At 53.6% G+C, this 16,901-nt stretch overlaps 2 protein-coding genes across 4 annotated transcripts; one reads left to right on the forward strand and one right to left on the reverse strand.

The window, feature by feature from the left end:
* Positions 1-1,369: 1,369 nt before the first annotated feature.
* LOC107325625 (acidic leucine-rich nuclear phosphoprotein 32 family member B) lies at positions 1,370-11,149 on the forward strand. The gene is given in 10 exon segments (XM_015886695.2): positions 1,370-2,536; positions 3,242-3,369; positions 3,372-3,437; positions 5,789-5,938; positions 6,365-6,487; positions 7,576-7,774; positions 8,064-8,185; positions 8,574-8,595; positions 8,598-8,627; positions 9,208-11,149. Coding segments are annotated over 10 exon segments (1,182 nt in total). The 5' UTR covers positions 1,370-2,283; the 3' UTR covers positions 9,297-11,149.
* A 915-nt stretch (positions 11,150-12,064) lies between these two features.
* On the reverse strand, positions 12,065-16,508 carry ZNF414 (zinc finger protein 414). Of its 3 annotated transcripts, none has more exons than XR_001559720.2 (9): positions 16,399-16,508; positions 15,322-15,431; positions 15,055-15,132; positions 14,864-14,971; positions 14,591-14,696; positions 13,828-14,348; positions 13,444-13,494; positions 12,648-12,895; positions 12,065-12,431 (listed from the first exon to the last, which is right to left on the reverse strand). XR_001559720.2 is itself a non-coding variant. In XM_015886693.2 (9 exons), the coding sequence occupies exons 2-9, from the start codon at positions 15,389-15,391 to the stop codon at positions 12,355-12,357; spliced, it is 1,170 nt and encodes a 389-aa protein (XP_015742179.1). In that variant the 5' UTR covers positions 15,392-15,431; positions 16,399-16,508; the 3' UTR covers positions 12,065-12,354. The 3 variants fall into 3 exon arrangements, 2 of the variants coding, with proteins under 2 accessions (XP_015742179.1, XP_015742180.1); XM_015886693.2 differs by having other exon boundaries at positions 12,648-12,806; XM_015886694.2 differs by lacking the exon at positions 13,444-13,494 and having other exon boundaries at positions 12,314-12,431; positions 12,648-12,806.
* Between the last annotated feature and the right edge of the window lie 393 nt (positions 16,509-16,901).

The raw sequence follows: 16,901 nt of genomic DNA on the forward strand, positions 1-16,901 counted from the left end.
TCTGAGCACAGCTGCTGCACAATGAAACATCCCCACATCACGACTGCTCTTCTCTCTTGCAGGTCTTTGTGGTGACCTTAACGTGGGGCTGGATGCATCCCTGGAGCAGCTGCGGTGCAGAACGTGGCACAAAGGATGGACCACGCTGGTGCTGGTGCGTGGCCACTTCCAAAGCTCAGTTGCACCCCGAGCTGCATCAGCGTGAGACGGTTCCTGCCCACACCCTCTGTCAAGATGGAAGGGTTGCACAACACTGGTGACAGCAGAGGAGGCAGCCCTGGGAACCCAGCCTCCAGGCCATGTCCTTGCCTATCTCAAGCTCTGCGATGGGAACGGGGAGCTGGAGCTGTCCCATCTGCAGCCCAACCCACCTCTCCCTGTGGCACCCATGGGACTATTTCCCAATGAGCAGTTTCCCAAATCCTCTTTTTGGGCACAGAGCACAGCAGCCCCGTCATGCTCATGGCACTGCGGAGGTGACAAGCTCCAGCTCATCCAGGGATGCTCTTGTTGTGATGCTGCTCCTGCAAGAACAACACCAGCACAAACTCAGCATCAAGAGCAGCTTTGGCAGAGCCGTGGTGTGATAAAGAGAAATCCCAGTTTTTCTAAGCATCTATGGAGAGATCTGTGCCAGCACAGCAGTGCTTCATCCCAGCAGCCATGGCTCATCTCAAGGCCCGAGGCACCTGAAGTTTATTTCTTGCTGGAGCTGTATGTCTCCTGCCAGCTCCCAGGACAGGTTTTCTCTGTGGTCTCCCTCAGTGTTGACTCCTCACAGGGGATCTGAAATCCTGTGGTAGCACAATGCAGTCATAGCCATAATGACAGTTCCTGGCCTTGTTTTGTTTAGTCCAGCTGAGCTGGAAGACATTACAGAGCTGGCAAAAACAGTAATTATCCACCACCTTCCTTCGTCGTTTTATTGTTTCTCTCTGGGTACTGCAAACAGTCAGAGGTAGCTCAGAGGTGATAACTGTGCCAGGGTGAGGCTGAAGGCACCCTGTCCTGCAATAGGGGCTGTATACACCCCCACTGCCCTGAGGCTTCAGCTCCCACAGTCCCACTCCTCGTTTCCAAGCATGGAATTGATGCTGGGGGTATTTGCTGGGAGAAAGTGGCCCAGAAGGTGCTGGTATCATCCCTTCAGATCACCCTGATCTGCAGACAGCTTCCCTGTTCTATCCCCTATTGGACAGTTCAGACAGTGACGGGCAAAGTGCCTCCAGATCAGCTTTGAGATAGGAGCTGCGTGTTGTTGTATGGCTACACAGGTGTAAGGCAAATGCAGAGCGGAGAGAATAAATCATCTTGGGCTGAGGAACCCCAGGGCTGGGATTGAAAAGATCTGTAAAGAGTCCAAAGGAAGCAGCGGGTGTCTGTCTGCCACCTGCATGTTTCAAACCTGATACAGCCTCTGTTGTGAGTCACGCAGCAGGACGAATAATTGCCACTGAGAGTGGTTGGATTTTCTTTTCCAGCCAGGGACTAGAAGATAAAATATTAAAGCACGAACTGCAAAGCTTGTAGGGCTCTCGCTGTGCAAAAAAGCTCCGGGTAGACAGACTGATGTCCCAGCTGCACCGTTAGGAGAATCATCAATAAAAGAACAACACTGCAAATAGGAGAGAATCAGGACTTTATCCCACACTGGGGAAATACAGCTCGTGAGCTGCAGTGCCTCCGCTTGGGGATCAATCCTGCCTGCTCTTGGAGGCACAATGTTCAAGTCAGAGGCAAAATCAGGCTGAACCTCCTTCTGGATGTGCCTCCTTCATCCTGCTGCCTTTTGGGAGCCTGCAGACAACAGCTCCTGTTCCAGGCACTGGAGGCAACCAAACCCTTTGGGCATCTCTGCCTTGAGAATCACCCATCACAGAACGGTTGGGGTTGGAAGGGACCCTAATGGCCACCCAGTCCCAACCCAATGGGATTCCACTGACTCAGGTTGCTCAAAGCATCCAACCTTGAGCATCCACAGCTTCTCTGTGCACCCTGTTCACCTCCATGACAAGGATATTTACCTCAATATCCAACCTAAATCTCTTCTCTTTTAGCTGAAAGCCGCTGCCCCTGATCCTATCGCTACGCTCCCAGATCAACAGCCCCTCTTCATCTTTCCTATGGACTCCTGTAGGCGCTGAAGGCCAACATAAGGTCTCCCTGGAGCTGGTGGGATGCTTCCCTCTGCTGGCAACGAGCAATCCTGCAAGCTTCAGCAGGAGACATGGAACTCCTTCTATCTCCACATGGGCACCAAGGAGGGAGCCGCTCTGGTTTCCTATGGTCAGATCCCAGTATATCCCATCAGGACTGGATGTTTGGGACACAGAGCAGCCAGGAAGCCTGGAGAATCTCATCGCTGTGCTGGGATACGAGTACAGGATCCACTCAGCGAGGCACCACGTTAAGAACAAAGCAGTCCCAGCCTTCCCATTCCCATCCCTTGCGCAGCCAGTTACCAGCTTCTTACTGATCTCCCCAAGGCAGAACGCTGAGATCCGTTTAAACGCATCTAGGAGCCATCAAATACCAGGTACAGCTTTAAACTCAATTCTGTTCAATCAGAGGCGAGCTTAAAACGAGGGAACCCAGAGCAGCGAATCCCGAGGGTGGGGGGACATAAAAAACCGCTCTGGGATGGGCGAGGGGTGGGGTGGGTGGGTGGGATGGGGAGGGAAGCATTGTTTTCTACAAAGAACAGGAAACGAGCCTCAAAGAGGACATGAAAGAGACCTTAAAACAAATGCAGATCAGCAAGGGGGGGTGGGTGGGGGGAAGGGGAGGGGTCTCGGCTCATCTCCCAGGGGAAGCATGGAGAAACTGGGAGCAAATGGGGCTCTTGGTGGGCAGGGATGAGGCGTTAGGACATAGTGTTCTCAGTCACCAACATAGAGATGTGTGAGGGATGTAGCACTGGTTAAAGGGCATGGAGTGATGATGGGGGTGATGTGATGGGTCGGGGTTGCACTGGTTGATCTTATGGGTCCGTTCCAACCTTAATCATAGAACGGCTTAAGCTGGAAGAGACCTTAAAGATCGCAGATCTCCAATCCCTTTGCTGGGTGACCTTACACACCTCAAGGGACATCAGGGAGAGGGGACAGGGTTGTGATGCCTTGTAGCAAAGAGTTCCTGGCATTGAATGTGCCTGGAGAACCCAATGTATGAGCACAGCAGATCCAATGCCCTGACGCTGCCCTGGGCTCCTGGGCGGCGCTGTGTGTCTCGTTGCCACCAGGGGGCGCTGGTCTCGCCGCCTTTGTTGCCGTTGGCGCCTTCCTCTATATAAGCTGCGGCTCCGGCGGGCTCGGTTCCGGCGAGCTCGGTTCTATCTCTGCTCGGTTCTACTCGGCCCAGCCCGGCACGGCGGCGACGGGAGGATGGAGATGAAAAAGCGGCTCACGCTGGAGCTGCGCAATAAGAAACCCGGAGAGGTAACGCGATCGTTCGAGCACATGGAGCTCGGCGGGGCCCGTGGGCGCCATGGCGGAGCGCGGGGCGGGCGCGCACGTGTTGGAGCGGGGCCGGGCAGCGCTGCCGCCGTTATTGCGTTCGGAGTCGGGCCGAGATGGAGCTGAGATGGCTCCCGGCTCAACGGGGCCGTCTAACATGGCCGGAGCGGCCCCGCGCACGCGGCTCGGCCATGTTAGGGGCGGCCCCGGGCGCCATGGAGGCCTACACCGGGCCAGGCCGGGGCTGAGAGGGGCGGTGGGGCCTGGGGGTGCCGTGCTGTGAGTGTGGGCCGGGGGCTGCGGCCTTGGCGCTGTTTCAGGGCTCTCTGTGCCCCCCAGGAGTAAACCCGGTACAGCCTGAGCCCCGCTGCTGCGTGGGGAGCGTGGGAAGGGGCCGTGGAGGCTCACAGCGTGGCAGCAGCACGGGCTGTACTTTTTCCGCTGCTGGTGGGGATTCACAGCCCGTCCTTTGCTTCTCACCCCGAGCCCACGCGGCCTCTGAGACCTCCCCTCACTTGGGAGAGGAGAAAGTGGGGCTGTTTGGCATCAAAGGGGGAAGTTGCTGTGCTTGAACCTGCCCCTTTTGAGTGGGGTTTCTCCCCTCTTGGAGGAGGGGAAGCTCACATGGACATGAAGAGCCCACGTTGGCAGGAGGAGGGTGCTGTGATAGACCTACCCAGCCTAAAAAAAGGAGCCAGGCGATAGCTGAGCTGCCCTAAATCACTTTGCTGCTCAGTTTCCTTCTCCAGTGCCTCTTTGGCTGAACTTTCTGCTTCCCATTGCCTGCCTGTGGCTCGTACGTCCTTTACTGTGCTGAGGAATGCTGTCTGCTCAGCTGGTGGGGCCAGTTAAACTGCCTCGCTGCTATGGTGTTGGGATCACACTGCACACAGCGGTCAGCCAAAGCTCGAGGCTGGGAGTTTTGCACCTTTCCAAACCATTTGCCTTGTCCTTCAAGCCTCAGCTCCTGCTGCAGCTCATCATTGCTCTGTGAAGTGCTTCAGCAAAGAGGCCCGTCCTTATCTGAGGCCAGCCATGCTGCCCTGCTGGCTTCCTCATAGCAAGATAGCAGGGACTGTCACCCAGCTCCTGGGCCAGATCGCTGTGTCTCTGCATCACATTGCCCTGGGTTGCTCAAAACTGAGCTGGGATCACAAGGAAAACGCTCCCATAAATGGAGCTTGTGGTTGAAGTTTTAAAGCCTTTCTGGATGGTGAAGGAACTTGCAGAACAGGAACAGTTTGAGGAGCAGAAGTGTCCCTTGGAGGCTGCAAGCTGCAGGTTTCCTCTTGTTTTGACAGCAGGAATTTGAGTGTGTGGCATGCTGGGGAAAAAGAGCAGGCTCAGAGCATGTGTGCCCTGCAGCCGAGGCTGGTACGAGCCAGTACTGCTGCTGGAAGGAGCAGTCCTGGCTGCTCAGTCCTGTTCTGCTTTTGCACTGCCAGCTGCAGCGTTTGTTCTGCTGGCCAGGGCAAGGCTCTGCTCCAAGTTAAGCAGGTCTCTCCTCATCTAGGTTGGTTCTTAACCCAGTATTGGCTTTGGTTGCCTTTGTGCTTGGATGCTGTGTCTCGGTTTAATAAGGGTTTTGCTTCAGGGAAAGGGGGGTGGGGGCTGCCAGGTATGTATGTCTGCCCTTTGAGTGCTTACAGGGTGCAGTTCTGTGGTCTTATTGTTGTGGGGGGGTTTTACACTGAAAGAGCGGGTAAAGATTAGCACAGTGTGTGTAGTTTGTGCTTGGCAAGATATTGGATGCCATCAGTGCATGAAGAGCTATGAGATGAGAGGGGTTTGCTCCATAAAACATCCTGATTTAGAAAGGGTCTATCAGGATCATTGAGTGCATGTGGAGGCTCTTAGTGGGGATGGTGCCTTCTGTGGTTGTTTGGGGCAGGTTTTCCAGTGCCCAGAGCAGGTTTAGTGTTGTGGGGAGGGCTAAAGGGGACAGAACCAGGTGCCCTTGTTTGGCGTTCTGTTAGCTCAGCTCAGGTTGTGACTCTAGAAGCTTTGTGTGAAGTGCTTTAATGCAACCTTATGGTTCAACTTCCTGGTGGAGAAAGGCTTCTGGCAGGCCTTGGCTGGAGTCATATGATGTATGATGGTACAAAGTTGCACAGCTTGTGCTAAAAAGGTTGAAATCCTCACCGCAGCAACTTGTGCTCTCTCAGAAGTGATTTGGCTTTAAGGTCTTGCATGTCCCTTAAAGTGAGCACAGAGAGACCTTTAGATACGCCTGCGGCTGTGAAACTTCACTGAGCCTACAGTCAGCTTGATGGGGCTTAAAGTGAGGCTCATCTAGATGTGCAATGACAGCTCCTGAGTGTCTCTGTTGGCAGGTGAAAGAGCTGGTTCTTGATAACTGCCGTTCGGATGATGGGAAGATCGTTGGGCTCTCTTCAGATTTTGAGAACCTGGAGTTCCTCAGCATGATCAATGTCAACCTGCTGTCCATCTCCAATCTCCCCAAGCTTAACAAGCTCCGAAAGGTGAGTCCCATCTCCAGCAGTCCTTGCTCTGAGACAGGCAGGCTGATCTGTCTCTGGTCAGAGCTTATTCCTGCATTACACACTTGAATTCTCAGTCTGTAAGCTGACCAATTGGGAGGTTATTTTCTAACATAAGAGGAGATATTTTTGAGCTTGCATTTTAACATTCTTTTGTGTGTTTTTACTGTTGTAAATTTCCATCTTGTGTTTTAGTGTTTGTAGTTAGATAGGATAATACTCCCTCAGACCTGCAGTACCAAAGTGGCTGGGAGTTGTGCTGTGTTAACTTGGAAATGGGATCTCAGTGAAAACTGGAGCTGCTTCTCTAATGAACAGGGTTCTGCTACGGTCCAGTTGTCAGGGAACTGTATTCCCTTTGTGAAAAGCTGAAACACTTTGTGACCATATGATGTTTCCTTCTGGCAGCTGGAGCTGAGTGATAACCGGATTTCTGGTGGCCTTGAAGTTCTAGCAGAGAGAACTCCTAACCTGACACACTTGAATCTAAGTGGCAACAAGATCAAAGACATCAATACCCTGGAACCCTTGGTGAGTGAAAGGCAGTGCTGGGATCTAAGGGATGATATTTCCTTTGGGGACCATGTCTGTGCAGCAGAAGTCCAACATCTTGGTAACTGTTCCAACAGCACTTCGTGGTTCTGATGGGAACAGATGAGTGGGTCCAATTTGAGGCTGGGCTAATAGTTAATGGCTCCACTGTCTGGAAAACCAGCAGCCAGTTGCTAAAAAGAAGCATGAAATTTGGGCTGGATGAGTAAAACTGTGGATGCAGTGCTCAGTGTCCATCTGAGAAAGGACCGTTAATGGGTCGGATGCAGTTTGAGGTAGGTGGCACCTGGGGTGTCATGGAGATGAGTTGCTTGGACACCAGTGAGGGCTTCTGTTGCATCAATCCAAAGACACTGATGCTGTGCTGTGACCCTTGCACTGTGGGTTCTGTCACAACTTACATTGCAGGAGGTTCCTGTTGTGAATGTAGGAGCACCATTGCTGGTGCAGCTCAGCTGCCCAAGGAAGGCTTTTACCTTGTCTAGACTCTGTAGCTGTGGAAGGCCTGATCTAAGGAGTTGGCCTCAGTAGTTGTTATCTCTGGTCCTTCCATCCCCTCCAGAAAGAGCTGGATACTGTTCTCCTTTGCTTAGCCAGGTGCACAGTGTGATAGCTTGACTGGAGGAGTTGTTGTGGCTGTGCTGAAAGGCACATCAGGTACAGTTTGCAGGCACTGAGCTGCCTGTGTTGAGCTCTTGGGCAGTTTGCCTGATGCTTTTGGGCACTGTGAGCCTGATTCTGTAATTCCTCCTGCTCTGTGGGAAATGGGCACTGTTTGTTAACCACTCCATCATCTGAGAAGGAGTAAGTTTCCAATATGGGTCCAAGGAGAGGAAGCTGTAGGACAGGGGAGCTGAAAAGGAGTCATCTCTCAGCATAAATGTTGTCCTGCACTTAAAAAAACCAGCAGCTTACCTCCATGTGAGGAGCACATGGTGAAAATAATGCATGCAAATCAACTTTTTGGTATTAGATCTGGGTAGTAAGCAAACCACCTGTATTCTAATGGCTTCTTGATCTTCTAACGATGTTGACTTGTGAATGATCTTCTGCCTTGATCTTTGCAGAAAAAGTTGCCAAACCTGCATAGTCTGGACCTCTTCAACTGCGAGGTGACAATGCTCATCAACTACAGGGAGAGCGTGTTCACCCTCCTGCCCCAGCTCACGTACCTAGATGGATTTGATGCTGATGAGCAGGAAGCCCCCGACTCAGACCCTGAGGCAGATGGGGATGGACTGGAAGATGAATATGAGAATGGGGAAGGTAAGGATTTTCCCCTTTTGCTCGGGAACCCATTTTTTCCATTCTCTATGGTTGTGTTGATGTATAAGTAATTACAACTTGCCACTTAAGTAGGGGCTGTTTGGACAGCCCTGCTCATTCCTTTCTTTGGTGGGCTATGGAGAAACGTGGCTTGCTATAGTGTATATCTTGCTACTGTGTGTGCTTGTTTGGTGTAAGGTCCTTCCTATTGCTCCAGCTCTAGGAGGTGTGGGCATACTGTATGGGATTAACAAGTATTTGGAAACCATCATCTTTTTGTCTTTGGTAGAAGGTGAGGAAGAGGAGGATGATGATGAGGAAGATGACTTGGATGAAGAAGTCATTGATGAAGAAGATGATGAAGATGATGATCTGGAAGGTGAAGAGGAGGAGGATGGAGTAGATGATGAGGTGAGGCTTTTTGTCAATACCTTCAGCAGCATTTTGCCTTATTTAACAGCGCGTTTGGACATTAATCTTGTGACCCATCAAACCAGATGTCACAGGTGCCTTTTTGTGGGCAGATTCAAGGGGTCCTACCCTGGACTTTGTCTTTTCCTATCCAGAAGCTTCTTTATTCCATCAGTTTTCTGGTTCAGTAGTTTTCTGCTTAGACTGATGTTTCTCTATCAATTGTCAAGCCATAGAGCCGTTCATGTATCGCTCTTAACAAGTGCTGTTAACGAAAGAGGAGCTTGTCCATGCTCAGCTTGTACCTGGCACCCCTAAGTAAGGCAGGAGCAGAGGTGAAGGAGAAGCATTGTGGCTTGTATAACAAGGTGTCTTGTTTTGACTCTAGGAGGAAGATGAGGAAGATGATGGTGGGAGGAAGATGATGATGAAGCTGATGATGGTAAGTTGAATTCTAATAAACTATGTGCCTTGCAAAGCTGTCTTGACAGTCTTGGCACGTTTGCTTTATTCTTAAAGCTTCCCAAGCTTCTGTGCCTTGTTGCCTTCAGCTTTCCCATGACAAGTGCAGTGTACCTCCTTGGAGACACTGCTAAGCTGTTGCTTGTGCCTGAGCTAACTATAAAATAGTGGCTAAAACTGGAGTGTTAGGTGGTAGTGATGGAGAAATAAGTTTAAGTACCTGTTAATACCTATCAAGCTGGGTAGATCTGCCAAATATTAGGGGTAAATTGCCTAGTGAACTGATGATTCTTGCCAGTCTGGAGCTCAACAAAAAGCCTGCTTTGGAGCATTTGATGAAATGTAAGGTGCTCAGAGACCATAGGAATAGTTACTGCTTCTTAGGAGTCCGTGCTTTTTGGGTAGCATGAGAAACTGAGCTGGGTGGATCTGATACGTCACGGTGAGAGTCTGGTCTGTGCTTGCTCACTGGCGAGCTGTGGCTGCTGAGGCTTGTAGCTGCAGTTCAAGTGCTGCTCCACAAGACTGAACAGAACTTCACGCTTCACCTCTGTTTGCAGACCTTCCACGAGGGGAGAAGAGAAAACGAAATCTAGAGGATGAAGGAGAGGAAGACCAAGAAGATGAAGAGGATGATGAGGATGACTGATCCCAGCGAGCCAATCAGTTTTACAGACTATGACTGTGCTTGTCTTAACCTCCCCGTTGTGTCTATGTGAGACTGTAATTCCCACCTCCCGCTCCTCCTCCCCTTTGTATGGCTGCAGCGTCCACAATATATTTTTTTAAGATGTAGAATACTGTAGGCATTCAGGGGAATCTTCCATACAAGGCTCTCTTTCTCACAAGTATCTCATGACCAAAGGCTTTCTCCGTTCTGTGGTTTGTGCAGCAGTTTGCAAAAAAAAAAAAAAAAAAGAAAAAAAAAGAGAAAAAAAAAAAAAGAAAAAAAATATATTTCCTCCTTAGGGTATTTTTGGTGTCTGAAATCAGCCTTTGCCACACTGGACCCAGAGCTCCAACCCACCACCCTACCTGACAGCCAAGAAGGTGTGTTTGTTATCTGCATGCCCTCAGACCTGCCTTTCCGAAGACACTCGAAGCCATCTCGAGCAGTGGGTGCAAATCTGGTTCATCCAAATGGACTCTTGAAAAAGAACCGATCACTGAGGTCTCTCTGGTCGGAAATAATGGTGATGTGATCTCTGGATATGCTTGAAGATACTTTAGTGCTGGGATTGTGGGGTGCCTGGGCTCTTGGGTGGGGGTGGAGGGGCTGGTGACTGCTTGCAAGACCTGGTACCTCTGGTGATGCACCTTGCAGTAACCCTGTACTTGCTTTCCTACTTTTGATAAACTGGAATATTTTCTTTTTCCTGATTGCCACCCAGTAACTTTGACTTGGATGTCCAAGCAGCAGCAGCAGCTGATTTATGGTCCCAAACACCTTTGCTGAGGTTTGTCATCGTTTTAGCAGCCTGTGCTTTGGGAAGAGATAGGAAATAGCAGGTTTAGGGATACTGCACTTCTGTCAAACTCCATTTCGCACTGTACAGAACACGTTCAACCAGTATCACTGTGATGCACCTAACTCGGCGTTCCCCAGGAGACCGTGTTAGCCTATATAATCTCAGGGTCCTTCTGCTTAGCCAGTAACAGCTCTGGACAGTTGCCTGGTATGTGTCCTCCTCCTTTTTCCTTTTTCAGCACAAAGTGCGTTGCTAGAAATGCAGCTTGCTCCCATTCATGCTGTTTTCATGCAGCAGGAGCCATGTCTCCCTCTGACCTGGGGTGGCTGGAGCAGGGAAGGGGTGGGGAGGGGGTGGATTGAACCAGGGCTATCTCTCCACTGCAGTTTCTGGCCTCTGACCCTTCCTTTGCCACAATGATGGCACAGCTGATAATACCTAATGGAGAAACCTGGCCCTGTGACCTCCAGGGATGGGGAAGGGGGGGAACTGTTGGGGTTTGCTGGGTGCCTGCATTGGGGACGTAGAGGGAGCAGCAACACAGCACCCACAATGGGGCATCCCATTGCTGCATGGGGTTGGGGGGGGCACTGGCACTTTGCAGAGCTCAGCTCGGTGCTCCGGGCGATGCGTTGGCACCCAGTGCTTGGAGGTGAGGCTCACAGGGTTCCCTCAGTGCTGCATGGTTTTATTGCAGCACCTCGCAGTTCCTGTTGCTTTTTTTGTTCTCACTGTTGTCTCTTGCATTTTTTTGTACAGTAGCTGTAACCATTCGGAGAAGGAACTACTCCTGTAAAATGCAAACCGAGTAACTTATAAATGTTAAAGGAATTTAAAAGCAGAGCAGCAGTTACTTGTAATTTGTTTGTTTTTTTTTCCCTGCGTTTTTAGCAGATTGTATGGATTTTATAATAGCCTCGTCACTGTCGGGTCCCCATTGATCAGCCTAGTCCCAGGAATGAGGATCTCCAGCCCTTTTGTATCTTTTTTTTTGTTACAAAAATAATTTGGAATAAAACTTTTAATAAATAATAAAAAAAAAAAGACTTCAGTTTTTAAGAATCCATTGCGATGAATGTTGTCTGTCCTTCACCCCCTCTGCTATAGGGGGAACAGCAGAGCTGCCCATGGAAGCCCCAGCTATTGAGCAGCTGGATCCTCTCCTATAGCAGTGACATCTCTGCTCACCTTCCCATGGCCCTTTATATTGTGCTCTGTGCCCTCAGCTGCGAGGATTCATGGTAAGTGAACTTTATTATGGTTGCAGGGGTTTCATATGGGGTTTGGATGGGGAATGCATGCAGGGTGCATCTATGGGGCCTGTATGGCATCAGTGCAGCTCTGATCCAGGCTGCTCCAAGTGAATTGGCTGCACTGGGTTAAGTGGGAGCTTAAGTGCAGGGTAGGTGTTTGCTTTTCTATCTATAGGAAAAGACACCAGTTAAATGTTAAGAAGTGTCTGAGAGCAGCTTCAGCCCTGGAGGGCAGCATGGAGGGAGCTGGGAGTGTGCAGCCCCTTTAAGATCTGTGTTATGGGGTCAGTGCTCCTGGGAAAAGAGCAGCTTCAGCTGCAGGAATCCCACAGTGCATCCCCTACAGCTGGTATGTGGGATCCACAGTGTGTATCATACAATGGGATAGGGCAGCTCGCAGTTACTGCCTGCAGCAAATCCATCTTCCAGCCAAAGAAAAGCTCCAGGTGCTGCAGTGCAGGGGGCAAAGCATGAGCTCCCCTGGAGGACTTTGGCCTCCTCCCTATGGAATCTGTTCCAGATGATGTGTCTCCTTCAAACCCACCCTTTCAACACCCTTCCCATGTTGGGACCCCCTGCTGTGCCACACGGAGCCCCCCCCTGCTGCCCCATCTGCCCCCTCTTTGGGGTTGGGGGGCAGGTCCTTAGTGCAGGCACAGCTCCCTGTTGCCCCACACAGAGGCTCTTCCAGCCGCTCCTGTACAATTCCCATTTATTAATTTCCAGATCTTGTTCCTGAGCATCCAATGGGCTCTCCCCAAACCCTTCACCTCCCCACCCCCAGACTGGACCAATGAAGCTTCTAGGGAAGGAAGAGACACGAGGGCTCCTGGGGGGTTCAGCATCTCAAAAATAAAGTGGGGGCAGGCTCAAAAGAGGCCCCAAATTGCCACCCTCCTCTGGCAGCCTGTGCTGGGGATGCTCCCAGGGTCCAGGTGCTGCGTAGCATGGGGTGCCCTCAGCTCAGCAGGAGCAGTGGGGTGTCTCAGAGCTGTGAGTACAGGGAGTTCTCCATCTCTGGCGTCAGCTTCGAGTGGAAGGAGGCGACGCTCACCCCGAAGTCTGCAGGGAGAAGGAAGAGAAACCATCAGGACTGGGGCTGGGATGCAACATGTGGGGCCAGCAATGGGGTTGATCCCCATTTCCACCTTCTTTCCCCCAAGCTACACCCTCTGCAAGCCCCATTCTCACCCCTGAGGTGCTGAAGGGAAAGAAGGGGATGCTTATGCTCAATCCCATTCAAAGAGAGAGCACCTGGGGTCCCTCACAAAGCCGTACCCACGTCTGTGTCCATGCGCCCGGCTGCTGGGGGGTTCTTGCGATGCTCCTCGATGTGCAGCGTCATCTCCTCCCTTGAAGCCGTGTTATAGGGGCACTGCATGCAGGTGTAACGGCCCCGTGTGTGCTCCCACACGATGCGGCTGTTGGAGGAGTGCCCTGCAAGGACAGGTGAAGGAGGGAAGCACAGAGTCTGCTGGGAGCACACGTGGGATACGTATGGGGTAGGAGCACCCCCATGCTGAGCACTGCAATGTGAAGGGGTCACAGATTTAGGGGTGAGCCCACAACTTGTGGTGGTGGTGGGGGGGTCCCAAACCTAAGAGTGGGGTGTTGCATGGAGCTGTGCCGTGGAGCTGCAGGGTAGGAGACCCCCACTCTAAGGAGGGACCCAAATCTGGGGGAGCCCCCCCACATCTAGAGGGAGGACCCCAAATCTTGGAGCACAGCTGGCCATGGGCATCAGGTGAAACAGCATCACTTGGCCATGGCTGCTGGAAAAATAGAGGGGGGGGGGTTGAGTCCAAGCAATTGCTACACCCCCTCTTGGGTGATGCTGCTGCTGAAACCATCCTAGCAGATTCTGGTGGGGGGGGTAATGATGCAGATGGCAACAACCCCCCCTTCATACCTGGGCAGCAGCCTCTCTACATGGGGCTCCTTTAAATGAGCGTGCTTCCCCTCCCCGCTGTGCTCTGGGGGATCTCCCCTCCCCTACAGTTCCCCCCCCGCCTTGCGCCTCCCCCCAACCCCCCCAGTGACAAAGCAGCCCCCAACCAGTCGGTGCCGAACTAACCTGGAGTCACTCCTGAGCCAAAGCATGGGAGGAGTGGGCTGACACTCACACCTGCGGAGGGAATCGAGGGGCGAAACAAGCATTAGGCCTTCCCCTCCCTGGGTTGGGGGGGACGTGGGGGACAGGCCTGGCACCCCAGCATGCGGGGGAGCAGCAGGGCTGGGCCAATTTAGAGGATTTTGGTGGTCGCTTTTGTTATTTTTCAATCCCAATTTGGTAGGGGGAGATGGGGAACGGCGGTGGGGTGAGGCAGAGGGTGTTGGGGGTGGGCAGCTCCAGGCTGTGGGCTATAGGGTGAAACAGGGGATCCTCGCTGGCCGTCTGGTGGTGGTGTCCTGGTCCAGGAGCAGAAGCAGCAATGCCCTAATGGCCGTCTGTGCTCACCTTGGCTCTTCTTCCAGACGGCGTTGGAGGCTGATGGGCCATGGCTGGGCGAGCAGGGCCGCAGACGGGGCTGGGCTGTGGGCAGGCTGAAGGGCACCGGGGGGTGCACGTAGGAGAGGAATGGCACCGAGGAAGGGGGAGGAGGAGGAGGATGCGGCCCTGAGAAGCGAGTCAAGGTCGGAGGGCCAAACAGGTTGGGTTCCAGCAGTGGGAAGGGATGTGGGGCCTGTGGGACGAGTGGCAGAGCTTCCAGTGAGTCGGGGAGGCTGGAGGCCGTGTCTGTGCCAGGGGCTGTGCTGATGGCTTCTTTCTCCGTGTGCCGGATGACGGTGGGGGGCTTGGGCAGCCCCTCGGGGGGGGGTTTGGCCGTGGGTTCCTTCTCTTGGGTGGATGCGGGGGGCAGGTTGGGCTTCTCGGCCTTTTGGGGGGGCGGTGCGGGGCTGCTGGCGCGGTCGGAGCAGACGTGGAGGTGCTTGAAGAGGGAGCGGTGGGTGCGGAAGCGCAGCAGGCAGTTCTCACACCTGCAGGACCACAGGCAGTGTTAGGTCTGGGCAGTCCTTCTATGGATACTTTGGGGGCATTCAGACCCCCTGACCTGGGGTCTGCCCCATTAGGTGGGGTACTGGGTGGCCCTAAATGGGGCATGGGATGGGGCTGTGTGTACCTGGGATGGGTCCATGGAGAGACATGGGGTGGGGACAGGAGTGAGAAGGGGATAGGGACAAATGGGGGACGGGGACAATGGAGGGGAACCAGGACTCACTTGAAGTAGCGGTTGGGTTTGTAGTGCACTTTCATGTGTGCCATGAGGTCCTGCATGCTGGGGAAGGTCTCTGTGCAGCCCAGCGTGGGGCACTGGAAGGTTTTGCCTGCAAGAAAAGTAATGGGGCTGAGTCAGCACTGTGCTGTGCCCCTGGGTGGGGATCTTGGTGCTGTCCTTCCATGCTGTGCCACCACTGTGTCCCCATATCCCCCTCCAGGCTCCATGAGCTCTATTAGTGCAGCACAGAGCATCCCCATCTTGCCGTCCCCTTACCCTCAAGGGACTGCGTGGGTCTGTAGTGCACCTTCAGGTGGTCCATCAGCTCTTGCATGCTGGGGAAGGCCAGTTTGCAGCCGTAGCTGGAGCAGGCGTAGTGCTTCCCTGCAAGAAGACACCACTATTGGCCTCATCCCCTGTGCTGGCTCACATGGGGGTCACCATGGTGGGTGATGCACTCAGCTCACCTGGGGCTGGACGGCGCTTTAGGAGCCGCAGGTCCTGTGCTGGGGGGGCTCCTCCACTCCCCAGTGCTGTCATGGGGCCTGCAGGGATGAGGTGACGTGGTCAGCACTTTGTGCAGCCATCATGATCCCAAACCCTCACCCCTGCCCTGGTCAAGGAGCAGAGCGTGATCTGGTGGGGTTTGGGGCCACAGCTCCATGCCTACAATAGGATTTCTGGTGTCACAGCCCTCAGACAGCTGCCTGCCCCACACCATCCCAGGGACTCACCTGCCCCCTCCCCGGAGTATTTCCCCCCCAGGGAGAAGTTGGGCAGAGCTTCATCCTTCTCTGTCTTCATGGCCGCTGCAGGGCACAGGGTTCTCCTCTTCTTTGTGGTGCTGTACCCAAGCAAGGAGCAGGGGTTAACACACAGCACAGGGCAACAAGCACCTCCTCCTGTTCTTCTTCTTTCTTACAAACCCAATGGCATCATTGAGCTGAATGGGGACCCCATAAAAACCCCTTCTGGGGTCTGAGGGGTTTACAGCCTTCAGTCACCCAGCGCAGCTCCGGGACTGATTCCATTAATAATGAGCACAGCTCATCTCCCTCAAGCAAACCAGAGGGTTTATGTGATTTAAAGGCATTCACAAATCCACTCCAGGAGAAGAAATGGGACCAATAATCCCATCCCAGCATCTCTGCCATCAGCAGCTTGGGAGATGAGAGACAAAGGCTGGCTCATGGGACCGCCCTATGGCTGCCACCCCCCTGACCAGCAGTGCCCTGTGGCTGGTGGCCCCCATAGATAAATACACTCATGGCCACCAACCCCTATGGCTGGTAGCCCACCCCTACTGGTAGCCCAGCCCCTTTGTATTACTGACAGCCCTCCAGCAACAATACCCCACGGCTTGCAGCCTCTATGGCTCAACCCCCCATTCTAAAAGCCCCCCAACAATACACCCATAGCCAGCACCCCAGTAGCACCCCCCAACCCCCCGCTTTGTCTTACCAACAGCCCCCCAACAACAATACAGCACAGCTACCATCCCCCTATGGCCGGCAGCCCTTTGCTAACACTCCCTTTGTATTACTGACAGCCCCCCAACAACACACCATGGCTAAAAGCAGCGTGGCCAGCAGCTCCCCATGCAGCCCCCCCACCCAAAGCAGCCTCCTGGTACAACTGACAGCCCCCCCTACCCCAAACCCCGGCCAGCAGCCCCAATGGCCATCAGGCACCCCCCAGCTCTCCCTATACAAACAACCCTATAAGGGCTGACCGCACCCCGAGGGCAGCCTCCGCAGTGCACCCCCCCCCCCTTTATTCCCCGGCCCCAACTCGGAGCCCCCCGCACGTACCGGGGTTACGGTGGGGGGGGTCCAGGGATCGCATCAACAGCAGCAGAGCAGCCCAGGGGCCATTTTCTGCTCTCGGAGCTGTCCGAAGCCGGGGGGGGGGAGAAGGGGGAGGGAAGAGGAGGAGGAGGAAAAAGCCGAGAGGGGGAGGGGGGAAGGAGGAAGGAGAGGGACGGAAGGAGGGGGGGATGTAGGGAGTCGTGGTTCGTGCCCTATTGTCTGCGGGAGGCATCAGGGAGTTGAGGGGAACTCCGGAGCTGCAAAGCACCCCCCCCCCCCGCTTTGGAGATCCTTTGGAGACCCCCCCCCCCATCTTACACACACACCCCGAGCACTTCGCAGGGCATCCCATGGCCGCTGAGCACCCCCAGTTCTTTGGAGCATCTCTCAGGGCTTCCTGAGCCCATCGTGTTACCCCGAGCCCCCCAGGACACCCCCCTCCCGAGCTGTCCCCATCAGTGTAGGGCTGGGGGATGATGGCAGCATCCCACCCCCACTTGCACACC

Source organism: Coturnix japonica, chromosome 28, assembly GCF_001577835.2.
Source record: "Coturnix japonica isolate 7356 chromosome 28, Coturnix japonica 2.1, whole genome shotgun sequence".
In the NCBI taxonomy this organism is placed as follows: Eukaryota; Metazoa; Chordata; class Aves; order Galliformes; family Phasianidae; genus Coturnix; species Coturnix japonica.

What these genes read in the sequence shown, in the direction of transcription:
- ZNF414 (XM_015886693.2), bottom strand. Translation starts at nt 15,391, where the DNA reads ATGAAGACAGAGAAGGATGAAGCTCTGCCCAACTTCTCCCTGGGGGGG. An exon ending in AAACCCAACCGCTACTTCAA is followed by an intron (nt 14,349 to 14,590) that starts GTGAGTCCTGGT and finishes GTGGTCCTGCAG; the next exon opens with GTGTGAGAACTGCCTGCTGC. An exon ending in TGGCTCAGGAGTGACTCCAG is followed by an intron (nt 12,807 to 13,443) that starts GTTAGTTCGGCA and finishes CTGTCCTTGCAG; the next exon opens with GGCACTCCTCCAACAGCCGC.